The sequence below is a fragment of the Bos grunniens genome, chromosome 14 (genome assembly GCF_055505025.1).
Source record: "Bos grunniens cultivar Pamir isolate PY7600 chromosome 14, Bosgru_T2T1.0, whole genome shotgun sequence".
In the NCBI taxonomy this organism is placed as follows: Eukaryota; Metazoa; Chordata; class Mammalia; order Artiodactyla; family Bovidae; genus Bos; species Bos grunniens.
The window spans coordinates 27224065-27242696 of NC_141178.1; the positions used below are offsets into that span (position 1 = coordinate 27224065).

An 18632-nucleotide genomic window follows, 5' to 3' on the forward strand; every position below is an offset into this window, starting at 1 on the left:
CCGCAACTAGAGACAGAATGGAGACGACGACGAAGACCCAGCACAGCCAAAAAGGAATAAATAAATAAATAATGGATACCTAGATTCCTTAAAAGACTTCCCTGGTGGCTCAGACGGCGAAGTGTCTGTCTACAATGCGGGAGACCCGGGTTCGATCCCTGGATCTTCCCGACCTTTAAGATTCCTTAAAGGAGAAAACAAAGAAGGGAAAAAAAAAAAACCAGTAGAAGAAATAATGGCTGAAAACTTGCCAAAACTGATGAAAACTATAAATTCAGGGATCTAGGAAGTTTGGCAAACCCCAAGTACAAGAATTATGAGGAAAACCACATCAACACACAATATAATCAAACCACTCTAAGTCAGGATGAAAGAGAAAAATCTTTAAAACAGCCAGAGAAAAAAGAGATATCATGCATAAAAGAACAAAGGATAACATGATTTCTCATGAGAGACAATAAAAGTAATAGACACAGGGGTAAAATCTTTAAAGTAGTGAAGGAAAAAAACCCGTCATCCTAGAATTCTGTACATGGCAAAAAATATCTTTTGAAAATCAAGGCAAACTGTTTTTAGACACACAAAAGCTGAAATATTTCATCACCAGAAGACCCACACTATAAGAAATATTAGAAGTCCTTCAGGCAGAGGAAAATTATACAGATAACACTATGGATCAACATAAAGGAATGAAGGGCACCAGAAATGGCAACTATAGAAGTAAATACGTTAAGATTTTTCCCTCTACTTTTACATCTCTTTGCCAGGAGAAATATCAATAACCTCAGAAATGCAGATGACACCACACTTATGGCAGAAAGCGCCATAAAAAAAAAGCCTCTTGATGAAAGTGAAAGAGGAGAGTGAAAAAGTTGGCTTAAAGCTCAACATTCAGAAAACGAAGATCATGGCATCTGGTCCCATCACTTCATGGGAAATGGATGGGGAAACGGTGTCAGACTTTATTTTCTGGGGCTCCAAAATCACTGAAGATGGTGACTGCAGCCATGAAATTAAAAGATGCTTACTCCTTGGAAGCAAAGTCATGACCAACCTAGATAGCATATTCAAAAGCAGAGACATTACTTTGCCAACAAAGGTCCATCTAGTCAAGGCTATGGTTTTTCCAGTGGTCATGTATGGATGTGAGAGTTGGACTGTGAAGAAAGCTGAGTGCTGAAGAATTGATGCTTTTGAACTGTGGTGTTAAAGACTCTTGAGAATCCCTTGGACTGCAAGGAGATCCAACCAGTCCATTCTGAAGGAGGTCAGTCCTGGGTGTTCTTTGGAAGGAATGACGCTAAAGCTGAAACTCCAGTACTTTGGCCACTTCATGCGAAGAGTCGACTCATTGGAAAAGACTCTGATGCTGGGAGGGATTGGGGGAAGGAGGAGAAGGGGACAACAGAGGATGAGATGGCTGGATGGCATCACTGACTCGATGGATGTGAGTTTGAGTGAACTCTGGGAGTTGGTGATTGACAGGGAGGCCTGGCGTGCTTTGATTCATGGGGTCCCAAACAGTTGGAAACGACTGAGCGACTGAACTGAACTGAACTGAAGAGGTAATTAACTATTTAAACAAAATGTTGAGTGCCTAAGAACTGATCCTTTCAAATTGTGGTGCTAGAGAAGATTCTTGAGAGTCCCTTGGAAAGCAAGGAGATCAAAACAGTCAATCCTACAGGATATCAACCCTGAATATTCACTGGAAGGACTGATGCTGAAGCTCCAATGCTTTGGCCACCTGATGTGAACAACCAACTCAGTGGAAAAGACCCTGATGTTGGGAAAGAGTGAGAGCAGGAGGAGAAGGGGGTAACAGAGGCTAAGATGGTTGGATGGCATCAACAACTCAATGGACATGAGTTTGAGCAAACTCCAGGAGATAGTGAAGGACAGGGAAGCCTGGTGTGCTGAAATCCATGAGGTCCCAAAGAGTCGGACACAACTTAAGAGACTGAACAACAACATAAGTTTATAGTAATATGTAAAAGTAAAACGCATGACAATATCATAAAGGAGAGAAATGGAAGTATACTTTTGGTTCTCAAACTATACATGAAATAATAAAATATCATTTGAATGTATCATGTAATAATTTAGAGATGTACATTATAAACCTTAGGGGCGTGCCTGGTAGCTCAGTGGTTTAAAAAAAAAAAAAAAAAATCTGCCAGCCAGTGCAGAAGACCTGGGTTCGATCCCTGGGTTGCAAAGATTCCCTGGAGAAGGTAATGGAAACCCACTCTAGTATTCTTGCCTGGGAAATCCCATTGACAGAGGAGCCTGGTGGGCTACAAGGGGAGATCACTTCTGCCTTTTTCTTCCTCCCTGTTCCCTCCTAACTAACTCTGGGCCAGATACAGAAAGGAACAAGGGAAATTCTGGGGATGATGGCTAAGTTTAATTTCTTGATTGTGGTAACGACTTCCTAAGTGTATACAGACACTCATCAAAACTAACTATACAGTTAAATATCTGTAGATTATTGTCATTTATATCTCAGTAAAGCTGTTAAAGTGCTGCAATTAATATGCCAGCAAATTGGGAAAACTCAACAGTAGCCACAGGACTGGCCACATTCCAATTCCAAAGAAAGGCAATGTCAAAGAATTGAAACTACCACACAATTGTGCTCATTTCACATGTGAAACTGAAAGTTGCTCAGTCGTGTCCAACTCTTTGTGAGCCCATGAACTATACAGTCCATGGAATTCTCCAGGCCAGAATACTGGAGTGGGTAGCCTTTCCCTTCTCCAGGGTATCTTCCCAACCCAGGGATTGAACCCAGGTCTCCCACATTGCAGACAGATTCTTTACCAGCTGAGCCACAAGGGAAGCCCCACATGTAGCAAGGTAATGTTCAAAATCCTTCAAGTTAGGCTTCAACAATACATGTACCAAGAACTTCCACATGTACAAGCTGGATTCAGAAAAGGTACATGATCCAGAGATCAAATTGCCAACATAAGGTACATGATCCAGAGATCAAATTGCCAACATCCGCTGGATCACAGAAAAAAGCAAGAGAATTCCAGAAGAACATCTATTTCTGCTTCATTGTCTACGATAAAGCCTTTGACTGTGTGTATCACTACAAACTGAGGAAAATTCTTAAAGAGATGCAAATACCAGAGTACCTTACCCGCCTCCTGAGAAACATGTATGCACATCAAGAAGCAACAGTTAGAACCAGACATGGAACAACGGACAAGTTTAGAATTGGGAAAGGAGTACGTCAAGGCTGTGAACTGTGACCCTGCTTATTTAACTTATATGCAGAGTACATCATGAGAAACGCCAGGCTGGATGAAGTACAAGCTGGAATCAAGACTGCTGGGAGAAATATCAATAACCTCAGATATGCAGATGACACCACCCTTATGGCAGAAGGTGAAGAGAAACTAAAGAGCCTCTTGATGAAGGTGAATGAGGAGTGTGAAAAAGCTGGCTTAAAACTCAACATTCAAAACTAAGATCATGGCATCCGGTGCCATCACTTCATGGCAAATAGATGGGGAAACAATAGAAACAGTGACAGACTATGTCTTCTTGGGCTCCAAAATCACTGTGGACAGTTACTGCAGTCATGAAATTAAGACACTTGCTCCTTGGGAGAAAAGCTATGACAAACCTAGACAGCATATTTAAAAAGCAAAAAGCATCACTTTGCCAACAAAGGTCCATCTAGTCAAAGCTATGGTTTTTCCAGCAGTCATGTGAGAGTTGGACCTTAAAGAAGGCTGAGTGCCAAAGAACTAATGCTTTCAAATTACGGTGCTGGAGAAGAATCTTGTGAGTCCCTTGGACAGCAAGGAGATCGAATCAGTCAATCCTAAAGGAAATTAACCCCAAATATTCATTGGAAGGACTGATGCTGAAACTCCAATACTTTGTCCAGCAAAGGTGAAGAGCCAACTCACTGGAATAGATCCTGACGCTGGGAAAGACTGAGGGCAGGAGGACAAGTGGAAGACAGAGGATGAGATGGTTAGATAGCATCACTGACTCAATGGACATGAATTTGAGCAAACTCCGGGAGATAGTGAAAGACAGGGAAGCCTGGCGTGTTGTAGTCCATGGGGTCGCAAAGAGTCAGACACAACTGAGTGACTGAACAACAAAAGCTGTTTGTTGTGTGTGATATAAAATCATCTATTACTAGTCAGTCATGCTTCAGCCCCAGAGATGAAACACTGAAAGAAAAAGATGGATACAGGACTCTCAACACAGAATATAGTCTTAGCAGAGAAAACAGACACCAAATGCTGAGAAATTTGATAAAGTCTATGAAGAATCAGGTCTATGGAAAAGTACATATTCTAATTTGTAGAGATTTTATAGCATAGGTTCTAATAGTCAAGAAAGAAATCTGACTTTCTTGTAAACCAAGATGAAAAAATGGAGTATGAATTAGCTAAGTGAAAATATATACATTTACTGAGTGGAGAGTCTAGGGGAAAAAAAATATAAGAGAAAGGCCCAGAAATGGAATTGCTAGGTCAAAGGGCAGTAACATTTTATACAAAAGATTTTTATTGCTTAGTTCTTTGGGATAGAAAAAGACAAAGTGACATTTACTGTTTATGCAGTGTCACAGGGGGTAGCAAAGCGGGTTTTAGAACAATTTAACAACACATAAGACAAGAGAACAAAACTCAATGCTCTGAGCTCTTCGAGTCCAGACACCCCACCTTCATTCTCACATCCCAACTGCAGAGCTTCACACAGCACAGGTGCCTGCCAACAGTTTGTTGAATTAATAAGAACCCCCTGGGCTGGTTATAAAAGAAATCAAACCATCAGGAGGAGCAGCTCAATCATCTCACACTCTCTAGAAATGGCAGTTTTTAAAAGAATTAACCTCTTCTTCATCATCCTCAAGTAATTCTTAATGAAAGCTCCTCATGTGAACTACTGCAAAGCCTCCCAACTGGTCTCCCCGTCTCCACTCCCTTCATCGTCCAAACTCAATCTCCCAGAGCCTAGGAGTGAACTTGCTGTGGTTTAGTTGCTAAGATGTATCCGATTCTTTTGCAACCCCATGGACTGTAGCCTGCCAGGCGCCTCTGTCCATGTGATTTCCCAGGCAAGAATACTAGAGTCGGTTATCGTTTCCTCCTTCAGGGGATCTTCCTGACCCAGGGATCGAACCCATGTTCGATCTGAGCCACTGGGGAAGCCCCGAAGAGTGAACTCTTCAATCCCCAATTTAGTAATTTCCCTTCTCTACTTAAGACCCTAATGTAAATGACATCTCATCATCTCCACCTGTGCATCCCAAACAATAATCTAAGACCAATACTGGTGAAATGAGGGAGAAAAAGAATATCTTAGTTTTTTCACAGTGTACTCAAGAGGAATATTTATTGTGACAGTTTGCTTCCTGCTTTTTTGGTGTCAAAATATCCTTCTGATTATGAAAAGGTGGGTGAGGACATGACAGTTTTTAAGAAACAGCTCCACTAAGGAAATTAAAAAGCTGGTAAATCTATGACAGCTGAGCTTTACTTTGTAATTGCCCACTGACTCACAGGATAAAAAAAAGCCAAAGATTAAAAAGTGCCTTCACCTATCTAAATCTTCTCACTCTCCCAGTAGATTTGTTTGCTCTTGCAAAACAGCAGTGCAGTAGTGCCCTGCACAGAGTCTAATTGTTTCCCCTTTGCTCAGGCTTTCCCAGGAATGGAATGACCTCAACAACTTCTCTCCTTCATTCAGTCTATGTACTGAGTATCGACTATGCCAACCACTGTCTCTACAGAGTGAGCACTGAGCAAAAGAGAAACACCACAGTGAGCTCCATGGAACTCACAGTCTAGTGCAGGAAACAGATATCAAATAAACAAAGAATTAAAAACTATAACAAGTACTGCCTTAAAGAGAATGGAATGAAGGTGCCCCAAATCGAAAGACTCGTCAGGAAGGTACTATAGTTCAGGCGAGAGATATCAATGATTTGGACCAGGGTAGAGGCATGGAGAAGACAAGATTTTGAGTTGACAGGCTTTGCTGAGAAACTGAATAGGAGATTATCTCGATGTCCCTCACTGTGCACACTGTTGAACCATGGTAGGCAAGGCATGAGCAGGGATAAGGGAAGAAAACTCAAGGAGTTGCAGGAACGGCAGACACATTTACTGTCTCCTGACTGGCACAGCAGCCGTAGAAACAGACACACTATTTTCTCTTCTCATGGTTCACCTAGCGGACACAGCTATAACGCAGCCGCAACGGCTTCTCAGGTGGTGCTTATACAGGGCACTGAACGTGCACAGTACAATAAATGGTCTCAGCTGTTATGTAACTACGTATTCACAAAACGTGGGCAAGAGCGAGAGGCCGTGTGGCGAGAGTCTGATCACTGCTAATTTGCTCCTTCCCTACAGAGGTTAAAAAAAACAAGAAATACACCAAAGATAAAGCACAAACGACTATGTCGACCTGCGTTAGAAGTCTTCCCATACATACCCACTCTGCGCTTGATTATACTACTTGCTTTGGCCAGTGGAACAACAGCAAACTTACTGCGAGCAGAGCCTGAAAAAACTCTTGTGCACTGCTTGTCTCTTGGAATAAGCCTGTGGCAGCCTGCTGGATGAGACCACATGGAGGAAAACCAAGAAGGGAGCATCTGAAACCATCTTACAGCAGCCTATAGCCAGAGAACACCAAATGTATGAGAAAGCTGAGTTATGACTAGAGCCGCCTAGCTAACCTGTAGACTTATAAGCACTAATAACTGCTTACTGTTTTGAGCCACTGAGTTTTGAGGTGGTTTTTTAATGCAAGGCTAAATAACATGGAGTTATTATTTATTTATGTAAGGTGGGAGAAAGGGAATGAAAAGAAACAGCAAGCTTATTTTTTCTTATCCTGATCAACTCCTACCTACTCTTTACAGCGCAACTGAGATATCAACTCCCTCATCTAGAAGCTTTCCTAGATGTCTCTGGCCGGTTTGAGAAACATGGAAACACCATCACTATGTTTTGTACATATCCTGATCACTGCCTTACCACATCCTCCTGTAACTATCAGCTTACACTTTTCTTCCTAGCTAGACAATAGCAACTTTACATTACTGTGTCATATTCATCTTTATTGTATCAGCATGTACATAAAACAGGCTCTCAAGAGAGGTTGCTGAGTTTCTATAATTTATACATTAAACGAATAAACCCTTACTTGATACTATAAAACCTATTAACTCTAGATTATCGCTCAAAGTGTGATCCACTGACATGAATCAGAATCAGCAGGATTGTGTATCAAAAATGCAATCTCTGGGCTCTTTATCGTCAACTAAAATGCCACTCGTTACATTGTAAAAACATGGATGATTATTCCCGCCACCGACAGATAAAATAAGTAGAAGTGTGGATACTAAACCAACTCGTCTCCAATTTTTTCTCGAGATGTAGAGAAAAGTCCTACGACAGAGTCCTCAATCTGACAGCCTATAAATGCAACGGAGTTTCTCTTCTAAGAATTGGGTCTCAGCCAGAGGACAGGAGCAGAAGGTCTTCCAAAGAGGTGTGGCTTCTCAACGCACACAGGGGATGCTCCAAGAGCAAAGCCTGTCCTGAGCTCTCTCTGCAGCAGGAATCAGACCAGGACCGACAGGCGGGCCGGGCCTAGGCAGTACCTCGGGCAGGCTCTCGGAGCCCGGGCAGCAGAGCCGAGGGCGGAACCCACGGTCCTGCTACGCCAGAACCACTGGAAAGCGGCTCCCTAGGGGGTCGGGGAAGGGAGTCATTCTCCAGAGAAAGCCATGGTAAACCCCAGCCCGGCTTGACCGTGAGGAAAGTCACAGTCGCCTGGCTAGCCGAAGTCAAAAAAGAAGAAAATGAAGAATGGGTCGCGCCGAAGGAAACCGAAAGGTGAACGGAACAGAGGGCGAGAGGGTGCCGCCGCTTCCCACCTGCGTCAAGTTCCAGCTGGTAAGAAGGCAGAGGTTCGAGGGAGAGCTTGTAACTCTCGAAGCGGGGATCCAGCAGTGGTCTCTTCACCCGCAGGGAGCAATTAGCGGCCACCTCCATCGCCTTCCAGGGGCCCAGCGTGAGAATTAGTAAAGCTCTCGTTGAAAGGTCCGCGCTTCCCTGGGAGTACTGTGGCTTGGAGGCGGCGTGGTTCTCATCCCAGAAAACACTGCGGCGCAGCGTGCCTTCTGGGAAATGTAGTGCCCGCGAGAAAGTTGCCTCTGTTGCATGCTGGGATATGTAGTCTTTCTTGAACTCAATGCCCGTGCGACAGCAGGATCTGGACTCTCTTACCCAGAAGGCTGAGCGACCAAGAGGCGGCCCGCGCTGATTAAATTCTCACTTTATAGGCAGGGTAGCGAGACCCCGCCCCGGAAATGCGTGTGCTAGCTTTCTGTGTGCTTAGGTGCCCGAGCTACTGAGGGTCTAGGTCCGGGCAGCCGAAGAGTGTGGTAGGTAACGGTCGTCAGCGCAAGGGTCATTTCGTCGCTGGGAAGGGACGGCCCTCGCCCGCGGTGATGGTGGTGAGCTATGCCCGTGGTCCTCAGGGCCGGGACCCGGGCCCAGCCCAGGCTCCTTTCGATGTGCTGTCTTTCGTTAGCTTCCCCGACCCGCGCTCGCGGGCCTGTAGGGCTCTCCGACAGGGCGTGCTACCGGAGTTGGCCTGAAGCCAGTCCTCGCTTTGTTTTCTGGCTCCTCCCCTCCCGCCTCTCCCGCTGTCTCCGCCCTATTCTATTTTCCGTAAGAATGTCTGAACTGGGAGGGATCCCCTAGCGCCCTTGTTTTACCAGTGAGAAAACTGAGGCCTTTTAAGAATTGACTTGTCCAAGGTCACTATCCGTAGTGTCGGGCCGAAGGCAGGATCGAGTTCAGTATTCTAGGGAAGGTCCTGACTATAGATCTTAGTGTTATTTTGAAAATGTTAGCCTCCAACTGCAAAGGCAAACATATCCTAGTTCTTTCTCAACCTCTCCTTTTTCCTGTTGCATTAAAGAAAAAACACAACTCTGAAAACTCACCGCCACTCTCAGTTTTCTTAAAGGCGGCGAGTTGGGAGACAACAAAAGTTCTCAAGGTAGTGACAGATAAGTAGGGTAACGTTGGCTTATTCCAAGTTTTACAACTTAACCTTCCTCTTATTTCTACACCGCTTTGGTTGTCTGTTTTTACTGAAAATTGAGAGTTTTCTAAGTTAGGAATTTATTTGAGGTTTCTTTTTTCTTTATGCCAACCTGCAAGTTTTGATAAAGAACATACACACCCACACACAGCTAGTTTGGCGGTTGTAATTCTGTACATCCTAGTGAAAAGTAAAGTGCTTAAGAGCCTTACCTGGAAATTTTGTCACCAACTGTACTTAATCTTTTATTGATATTCAGGTTATATAGCTTCCCCCAAATTTTGAATGCATTTAATTTAACAGTCAGTTGTTATGTGCTTGTAAAGTATTTGGGGGCTTCTGGGGTCACAGTATCTGAGTTCACTTTTCTATCTTGGTTCCTCAGTTTCCTCACCTGTAAAATATAAACTGTGTTAATACTACTTACATAAAAGAATAAGATCTGGGAATTAAATGAGATAAAAACAGATTAGCTCAGTGCCAGGCACATATGCATTTAACAAATGTACAGTAATTGTTATTATCCAAAGACTTATTAATGAAGGGTACATGGTGGGGGGGAAATTGTAAAGTTCATCATTATGACTTCTTGGGAAACAGTAAATAATATTAGAGTAATGACATTATCAACACATTGTTGAAATTTATCACCCCTTCAGTTGATAGAATGTTAAGTCTGTTGAGGTGCTAGCCTAGAGGATTTAGAAGACAATGCTTTGTAAGTGTTCTATATCTGAAAATACATGTTGATGTTCAGGTTAGCAAGATGAACAAAGATGCGCAGATGAGAGCAGCGATTAACCAAAAGTTGATAGAAACTGGAGAAAGAGAACGGTAAGTAATAGATTGTATTAATAAATTACATTTAACATCTTTAAATTATAACTTTGTTTTATTACAAGAATCTAGTTATCAAGTAACAATACTGATGTTAGTAGAAATAATTACAGAAAATTGAGATTATCCAAAACTTCAATTCCTAACATCAATTTAAAAAAAAATGCTTAGGTCTGTTCAATATGGCAAGACTTGGAGGGAAGTGAATCATGTACAAAGATGAACAGGAAATGACTCTCAAAAAATGTGTAGCTAAAGGAGAAGAAAAATACATACCCAAATAACTGCTGTTGGAGATAAAATGTTGCCTAGTTTTAAGAGAGAGTCAACATAATGGAACCAGTTTCAGTTACCAAGGTCTCATATCCTCAGAGTGCATTTGCTGTTCTTACTCTCTGAAATATTCTTCCCCCCCATCTTTAAGTAATTCGAGCTCATTATCAGGTTTTAATTTAAATATCATCTCTTCCAGGAATCTGTTAATTCCCAAATACCTTGTTCTGTCATAGCATTTAATTACTTTGTATTATACTGGCCTACTTTGCTAGTTTGTATAAGTAGAGTTTCTCCACAGCAGAAACTGTATACCCAGCATCATACCTAGCATATAATTGGCCAAGTAAACATCTGAAGAATGAACAGGTTTCCACGTGCAGAGGAGAGGCTAAAGAATCAAAAAAAGGCTTCCAGGAGCAGGGTGATAAATTGTATGAGAGAAACCTAAGAGGGAACTTTCGGCTTCTACCTGGAGATTAAAATGATCAGTGAAGTCTCCCAGAATGGTGGAAGTGTTACTTCACCTGGGAGAGAAGAATTAGTGGTTCCCCAGCACAGTAAAAGAGAAAGGACAGTCTGGGCAGATGGAAACAAATATGCAAAGTCAAAGAAATTTGTTCTAATATGATAATATTCTGGGGGAACTGTGCAATTAAAATGTGAAAGACAGTAGACAGGAGAAATGTGGTTTTTGTATAATCAGAAATCTTTCCATTAAAAAGGATGAGAAACTAGCTCAACTAATGGAAATGTATAATATTGTGTTACTAAAAGTCTAGGGTTTGAAGGTACTTCAGGCACCACCGGGTCCAGTCTCTCAAAAATTGTCAGCAAAAATATGTCTTTATTTTCCTATCTCATATCTGCTTTCCTCTGTTGGCTTTATTTTCCAGAAGGCACTACGCACAAAGTGGCAGGAATTAGGAACTCAAAATTTACATCTCCAGCTAAGACTACCTTTCTCCTAGTCGTTTTAGCAATGTACTTAACTTGGTTACATCCTTGTTCAGTAATAGGCCATTCATGATCCACCTTGCCTAGCTCACATTTCCATTGCTAGAGCCCCTACCCGGATTTCTCACACTGGAGTTGTAGAGTGTATTTACTGTCAAAGAAATGGCAGAAAAATAGGTGGTAGGTTTGCAAAAGCATTTGTTGACTTATCCTTGGATGGTGGGAGGCATTAAAAAATTTTAAGAGGCTGACTAGATCGTGTTGCACTTTAGGAATGTTATTTTGGCAGTGTGAAGGAGATTTGAAGGACTAAAGATAGATTGTGAAGATAGTATCAGGAGAAAAGTAAAAGAGCAAAAAAGGAAAGAACTTACAGTTTGTTAGTTTTTTTTTTTTTTTTAAGTAAAATCAACAACCCTTGATATGAGGAATGAGGAGGAAGAAAGCCTCTAGAACAGTGCCTTGGGAAACCAAGAGGATAGTATGGCCAGTAGTGGCTATAGGGGATTATGTATTGTTTTTCATTTGTCTTCATTCACATAGCTTTAAGTTACTGAGTTTCTACCATTTGCCATGTCCTGTTAAGGTCTGAAGATACAACAGTGAACAAAATGAAGTCTGTTCTTTTATACTGCTTACATTCTAATGGAAGGAGACAGAAAATACATGTGCAGTGTGTCAGATGGTGAGGAGTTCTAGAGGAAGAATAAAGCAGAGAATAATCAGGTGTGTTATAGAAAGGAAAACAAGTAGACCTCACTGATAAAGAGATCAGAAAGATTTGAGGGAGTGGGGAGACTCAAGAGCCATGGTCCTGAGACAGTATGCCTGGCTTTTTTTTCTTTGGCCATGTTTCACACGCCTTGTGGGACCTTAGTCCCTCATCAGGGATGGAACCCAGGGCCCTACAGTGAAAGCACCGAGTCCTAATCACTGCACTGCCAGGACATTCCCTTGCCTGGCCTTTTGAGGAACCCATGGAAGCCACTGAGACTGAGTCAGTTGGGAAGAGAGAAACAGTAAAGTCAGAGACATCGCTGGGGAGGGGGCAAACCATGCAGGGTCTCTTAGGCTATAGTAAAGACTGGAAATTGCATTCGGAGTAAGCTGGGAGATCCCTGGAGGGTTTTGAGCAGGGAGAGGAGAAGGAAGTGCAGAGGGAAAGTGGCAGGGAACAAGTCAGAGGCTTTGGCAGCAGTCCAGTCAAAAGAAGATGGTGGCTTGAACTAGCTAGTAATGGCAGAGATGGTGAAAAGCATTTGAATTTCAGGTATATGTTTAAAAACTGGAACCAGTAGGATGTGCTTATAGATTGGATATTAGTGTTATCAAAATTACTGAGTGAAGGAGGCTGCCAAGGTTTCTAGCCTGAGCACCAAGACGAATGGAGTTGCCTTTCTGGTAAGAACAGCTTGAGGTGGAAGAGAAGCAAGAGTTGGGTTTTGGCCCTATTAAGATTAAATGACTTAATTAAACATCAAGATGGAAATGTCACGTAGTAGATGTTAGGAGTATTGAAAAAGAATCAGTTTGGCTTGTGACTCGACATGTTTAAGCTGAGAAATGAGATGGTTTAGGTTGAAGATTGAGGCTTTGTAACAGTAGGTTTTGCAGAAGATAAAATATTTTTTTGCACCCATGATGTCATCAGTTGTAATACATACCATTATTTTTTTAACCATTAAGAAAAGAAAATACTGCCAATTAAATTATGATAGGCAGGCCAATGACTGAATTGTTAAAATGTGGGAAAGTACAGTCTTAGAATTAATGAAATACCATAGTTAATGTAGTAACTAAAGTTTTTCCCTGGTGGTTCAGACGGTAAAGAATCTGCCTGCAATGCAGAAGACGTGGGTTCAATCCCTGGGTTGGGAAGATCCCCTGGAGAAAGAAAAGGCTATCCACTCCAGTATTCTTGCCTGGAGAATTCCATGGACAGAGGAGCCTGGCAGGCTACAGTCCATGGGGTCACAGAGAGTCCGACATGACATGACTGAGCTACTAACATATAACTAATGTATAATTTAAAAGGGTAATGAGAAAAAGGGAAGGGGACGTCTATAAGGTTGAGATATAATGGGGCAGTAAGATAGTTAATGGTTAAGAATTTGTAGTTAAAGAATGGATTCTGGGGTTTGAAGCTTTCAAAAGTATAGCTGCTTCAAACTCAACTAATACCCTTTTGAAGTTGTACAAAACCCACAATATTCCTGTTGGTGGAGGGAAGTAGAAAGTGTGTAAGAAGGGCCAACTAGGGTTTCTTAAGAAGTATTGTGTCCCATCCACTTGACTGAATTTTATTGATGATGAAAATGAGGCTCAGCATTTAAATTGACTCACATAAGATCAAAGAACTTTTTAGTGATAGAACCAAGATTAGGCCATGGTTAAATTAAAAGTTTTGTAACCAGAAGGCAGGGGATTTTTCATTGAACAGTGAAGCTTTGCTTCAAACATTCCTGTGTAAGATACTGTACGCTGCTGTAGTTTAATTAGGAAACACTTCTTTTTCAACAGCCTCAAAGAGTTGCTGAGAGCTAAATTAATTGAATGTGGCTGGAAGGATCAGTTGAAGGCACACTGTAAAGGTAATCAGTTTCATTTAGAAGATAAGCTAATTCCATTGCTCTCAACTGTGTGGGTCTGAAATTCACTAGAAAAAATTATAATCAGTGTTTTAAGATATATTGCTTGCTCAAGCATAGTTTTACACAAATAGAAAATTGAATCATGTGGTATAGACTACTTGCACTGAGTGATCATATGTAGATCTGTTCCTTAAATTTTAGAAATGTTTCTTTTTGTTTCTCTTAAAACAATTGAGGCAAGATTTCCTCTGGCATGAAATATCCCACCTTTCTCAGTGTGCCTACTGGAAGTGAAACATTAGTGATTCCTAGTCAGTTTTTCTTAATAATATGTTGAGCATGTTATGGCTGGCAGACTTATAGAAATATTATCTCCTGTCTTTAACAGTGTTATTTTTGAAAAAAATCATCTATAAAAGCTCTTAGAAAATTACTTATATTTTTTAAATTATAAAATGGAAGCTTGTTAAATTACTGGGTATTGATGATGATGCCATTAGCTAGATTCCACAAGTCACTAAGGTGAGCCTCCTTCCTTTCTGGCTCAGCTTTTGGCATGTTGGAATTCTGGATATTTATAATGAATTCTCATTGTAATGGTTTCTACAAATGATAATGATAATAGAGGCTTTATATCATTAATCCAAAGAAGGCAATGTGCCAAATTAACAAAAGCATAGACTTCAAGGTCAAATAGACCTTCGGTGTAAGACTGGAGCTGGATTTCAAGTCGTGTTTGAATGAGTTATTTAATTTTTAAGCATCACTTGCCTCACTTTCAAAGTGGGGAAAATGCCCAGGCCATTAGATAATCATGAATATTAAATATTGCAAAGCACCCAGCACATAATAGGGGTCCAGTAAGTGTTAACTCCTTTCCTCCTCCTCCTCCTCTTGCTCCAACATAGAGAAGAGAACAAATGAGTTGTTCCATATTTTAATTTTGGACAATTTGAATTTACAGTTCAAATTCATTCTACTTGTTACAACTATTTGTCTTATGTTTTGAATCTAGTGAATACATGCTGTGTTTAAGGTTGAACTAAATCTTCATTAGAAAGAAAAAAAGAAGTGTCCTCTTTTTTTTTTTTTTTTTTAAAGACCAGTCTGGACTCTAAAAACATGATCTTAACCCTTCCTCTATGAAAATCTTTCTTACAGATAATGATTTTAAATGATATGATTTGTTTTTTGCTTTTGCATAAGAGGTAATTAAAGAAAAGGGACTAGAACACGTTACTGTTGATGACTTGGTGGCTGAAATCACACCAAAAGGCAGAGGTAAGGAATACAAATGTGTGAAAGGAAATGTAGGCTAAGACATGATTTGTTTTCTCTCTTGCTGGTTCAGGTTTTCTTTTCTTTTTAACAGGGAAAAGCACTCTTTCTAAAATTATGTGGGTATACTTGCATCTTCTCTTTGGGAAGAGTTATAGTTGCCTCGCCAACTTTCTTGCAGTTTTGAGTAACAAACGAGGTGTAAAATGTTTTGTACTCTTATAACAATATACACATGTAAGTTGATATGGTTGTTAAAACAGATAATTTCTTAAATTTTGGATTTTTTATAGAGGCAAATATTACCGGAAGCTAGGATTTGTAAAGTTTAGCCTTATGTGTAATAATTCAGTGTTTTACAGCAGTCCCTGAGTCATTGCTCGCCTTCCTTATTAAAAATAAACAAAGTTGTCTTCTTGGGTGTCTAATTAAGAATCTGGTAGCTCCGTAACTTCATGATTGAGTAATTCATGTTTAAGACTCACTTCAGCTGCCTTCTAAATTTCTCCCTTTAATGCCTTGTTAAGAGAAATCAAAAGAAACAGAGGAAATAATGTTAAGTCTATATGTAATAATTAGGTGTAACTAGATTATTTTCATTTATTTTGAGGAAGGCGGTAGCGGGTGGTTGTAGTTATAAGTGGAAGCAGGTAAATTAGATAACCCATTAGTTGTTTCCTCACACAGAAGAAGTAAAAAGAATTAAAGTGTGAAAAGTAAATCACTTTAAAATTATTACCAGAGAATACTAGGCCCCTGAATTGCTACCACCTGGAAAGAGCTACAGTATCCCACGGTCCTTTCCAGCCATCTTTTAAAACATAACTTTGTCAGTCAATCATATTTTGGGGTGGGGCAGTATTTATTGCCCTCCCCATGGATTTATATTTTTAAATAAATTTCTGTGTTTTGTTTCGACTTTTCTTCTGTAATTTTTGCTTAATCTGTTAACATTTAGGAAGTAAATCTGTTAACAGGGTAGAAATTATCTCTGCATTTCCTTCAGTGCTTGTGTGTTGGATATTTCAATCCCTTATAGCTCCCCTGCTAGAGAATTAGCAAAAAAGAAAAGTAAAAATAAATCTTTTCTTTTCATTGTTAAGTATTTTTTAAATTAACATATGGTAAAATTGACCCTTTTTTAGTGTCAGTTCTGTGAACTTTGTACACATGTATAGATTCGTAGTAAAAGACTCCCTCAAGCTATTCCTTTCTAGTCACACCTCATCTGTAACCCCAAGGCAGCTGATCTGTTCTCAGTCATCATAATTTTGAGTAGAAGTGTATTTAATATACATATCGATCACATTTCCAGTGGACTTAATTATGTAGTCCTTATTTCTCGGCAGGTTTATACTGAATTTATAAAGAGGAGTATTTGTCTCACTTGATTTCTGTCATTTGTGGAATTTTTTGTCGAAATGTTGAACTATATCTGAAGATTTCATTTCCTCTGGATTCAAGCAAATAACATTAGAAGTTAAAGTTAATTCCTTCTTGTCCTTATTTATTAGTAGCCAAAAGGGAGGGAAATAGTGTAGATTTGATAACTGACATTTAATATTAAGTTTCAAGGATCAGGGCTCCCCCCGCCTTTTTTTTTCAGCTGTGCCTTGCAGCCTCTGGGATCTCAGTTCCCCAGCAAGGGAACGGACCTGGGCTAAATGGCGGTGAAGCCTGCAATCCTAACCACTAGGCCACCAGGGAACTCCCATTTCCCCATTTTTGGTTTAATATTCAGAGTAGATAATATAGTCAGTCACGATTCAAGATTTGAAACATGAACATATGACAGAAACAACTGTTGTTGAAGCTCTTGCATCTTTGTTGATTCAAGAGAATTATATGCATTTATTTCAATACAGAATCACCAAATTATCTCCCCAAATATGCTGTATCAATTTATTCTCCCACCAGCCAATGTAACAGGGCCAGTTTTCCCTCAGTCTTGCCAATACATATATTAGTGACCTTTGGATTTTAGCCAATCTGATTGGTAAAACATGCTATCTGAATGGTAGTTTTAATTTTCATTTCTGTTGTGAGGTTAAATTCTTTTGACATTCAAGAACTGTGTGCTTCTCCTTTCATCATTTTTCTGTGAGCCTGCTGATCTTTTTCCTATCAAGTTGAAGAAATTGTATAGTAGAGAGATTACCCTGTTTTTGTAAGAGTGCTTTCTCTGTTTTTTTGTTTGATTTTAACCAGGCTTATTAAATTGCATTTGAATCAGATTTAGCAATCTTTTACAGCCTCTCTTTCAGAAAGGCCTTTTCTATTCCTAGTGTAAAGAATTTTCACATGTGAATTATATTTTTAGGTATTGGATAGTTCTTTCAAACAATAAATTTCAAATATACTTTATTATCTCAGATGTCTTTATTTTTTTTTTATTGAAGCGTGAGGGTTACTTATGAAATTTCACTTGGTAATCCTGAATAAAATACCAGATCTCAAATTGATAAATATTAATTGGAATCATCTTACTCTTATGTTTTTATTTTTATATTTCAGCCCTGGTACCTGACAGTGTAAAGAAGGAACTCCTACAAAGAATAAGAACATTCCTTGCTCAGCATGCCAGCCTTTAAGATTGAATTAGATTGTGTTGTTTTGTGGTTTTATTTCTAAAGTAAAACTTGCCATAAATTAGGAATCGATTTCCCAAAATAAAATCCTTTTTTGTATGATGGTATACAGTTTTCAGTAATGATGTATACATTGTATTGATTTTTTTCCCTAAATGTGTTATTTTAATAAATATCTCATGAATGAGTTTGAAGTTTCCTTGGATTTTGGAATAAATGGGACTTTATTAATAATTCATCAGATTTGTTGAGAGAAAAGTCAGCAATTAATATAGTTTAAGTGTTAAGTATGTAAATGTTAAGTAAGCACATCTCTGTACTAACAATTTAGGAGAAGTAAGCAGCCTCTTCTGATTGTTTGGATGTAGTATATGCCTCTTTTGAATCCCTATATTTTATAATATATGTCCCATCTTGTACTATGGATACCTTATTTCTTATTTGTTATAACGCTGAGGGTTAGGACTGGGTCTTACTCATCTTTATGTGCCTTCCTTATTCCTCAAAGAATTTACCATCTTACTGGAAGAGAGAACATTTGCAAAGTGGCTCCGTACCAAGCTCCTCTCACATACTCTACTCATCTGAACTTTGAAAGCAGAAACTAAATTGCATCCCCACATACTAAGGTCAAGAACGAACTAATGGGAAATAATCTCCACCCATAGCTTTACTCTGACATCAAGATTGCCAAATCCATGGACTTTTGTCTGTTCTTACGTGAGCTCTGCTGGAAAATGAGAATGTTGACCATCCTGCCGCTTGGAACTCTTCCTACTTCTCACGTTGTTTAGACCTCCCACTGGAACCTCCTTCTGTTTCTTGTGGATACCTTTCGCTATATGGAACTTTAAATAATGATGTTTCTTAGTGCTCCCTCTGGGCCCTCTGCCTAATGATATGATTTCCTGGGCAGATTCCAGGAAACTTGGGTCGGACGATGGCTTCAAATACTAACAAATTGATAAATGGTAAACTGCATCTCCAGCCCAGCCTCAGGATC

The 18632-nt window shown here is 40.0% G+C and overlaps 2 protein-coding genes across 9 annotated transcripts in view; one reads left to right on the forward strand and one right to left on the reverse strand.

Moving 5' to 3' along the window:
* NUDCD1 (NudC domain containing 1) overlaps positions 1–8156 on the reverse strand; it is a 93267-nt gene extending 85111 nt beyond the window's left edge. For all 7 annotated transcript variants that reach the window (XM_086335345.1, XM_086335343.1, XM_086335349.1 and 4 more), the window contains exon 1: positions 7928–8156. In XM_086335345.1, the coding sequence (XP_086191471.1) occupies positions 7928–8045 (118 nt within the window). In that variant the 5' untranslated portion in view covers positions 8046–8156. The remainder of the gene's footprint in view (positions 1–7927) is intronic.
* A 202-nt stretch (positions 8157–8358) lies between these two features.
* Positions 8359–17817, forward strand: ENY2 (ENY2 transcription and export complex 2 subunit). Of its 2 annotated transcripts, none has more exons than XM_086335352.1 (5): positions 8359–8509; positions 9863–9939; positions 13693–13763; positions 14970–15044; positions 17556–17817. In XM_086335352.1, the coding sequence occupies exons 1-5, from the start codon at positions 8504–8506 to the stop codon at positions 17630–17632; spliced, it is 306 nt and encodes a 101-aa protein (XP_086191478.1). In that variant the 5' UTR covers positions 8359–8503; the 3' UTR covers positions 17633–17817. The 2 variants fall into 2 exon arrangements, with proteins under 2 accessions (XP_086191478.1, XP_086191479.1); XM_086335353.1 differs by having other exon boundaries at positions 8359–8437.
* The last annotated feature ends 815 nt before the right edge of the window (positions 17818–18632 follow it).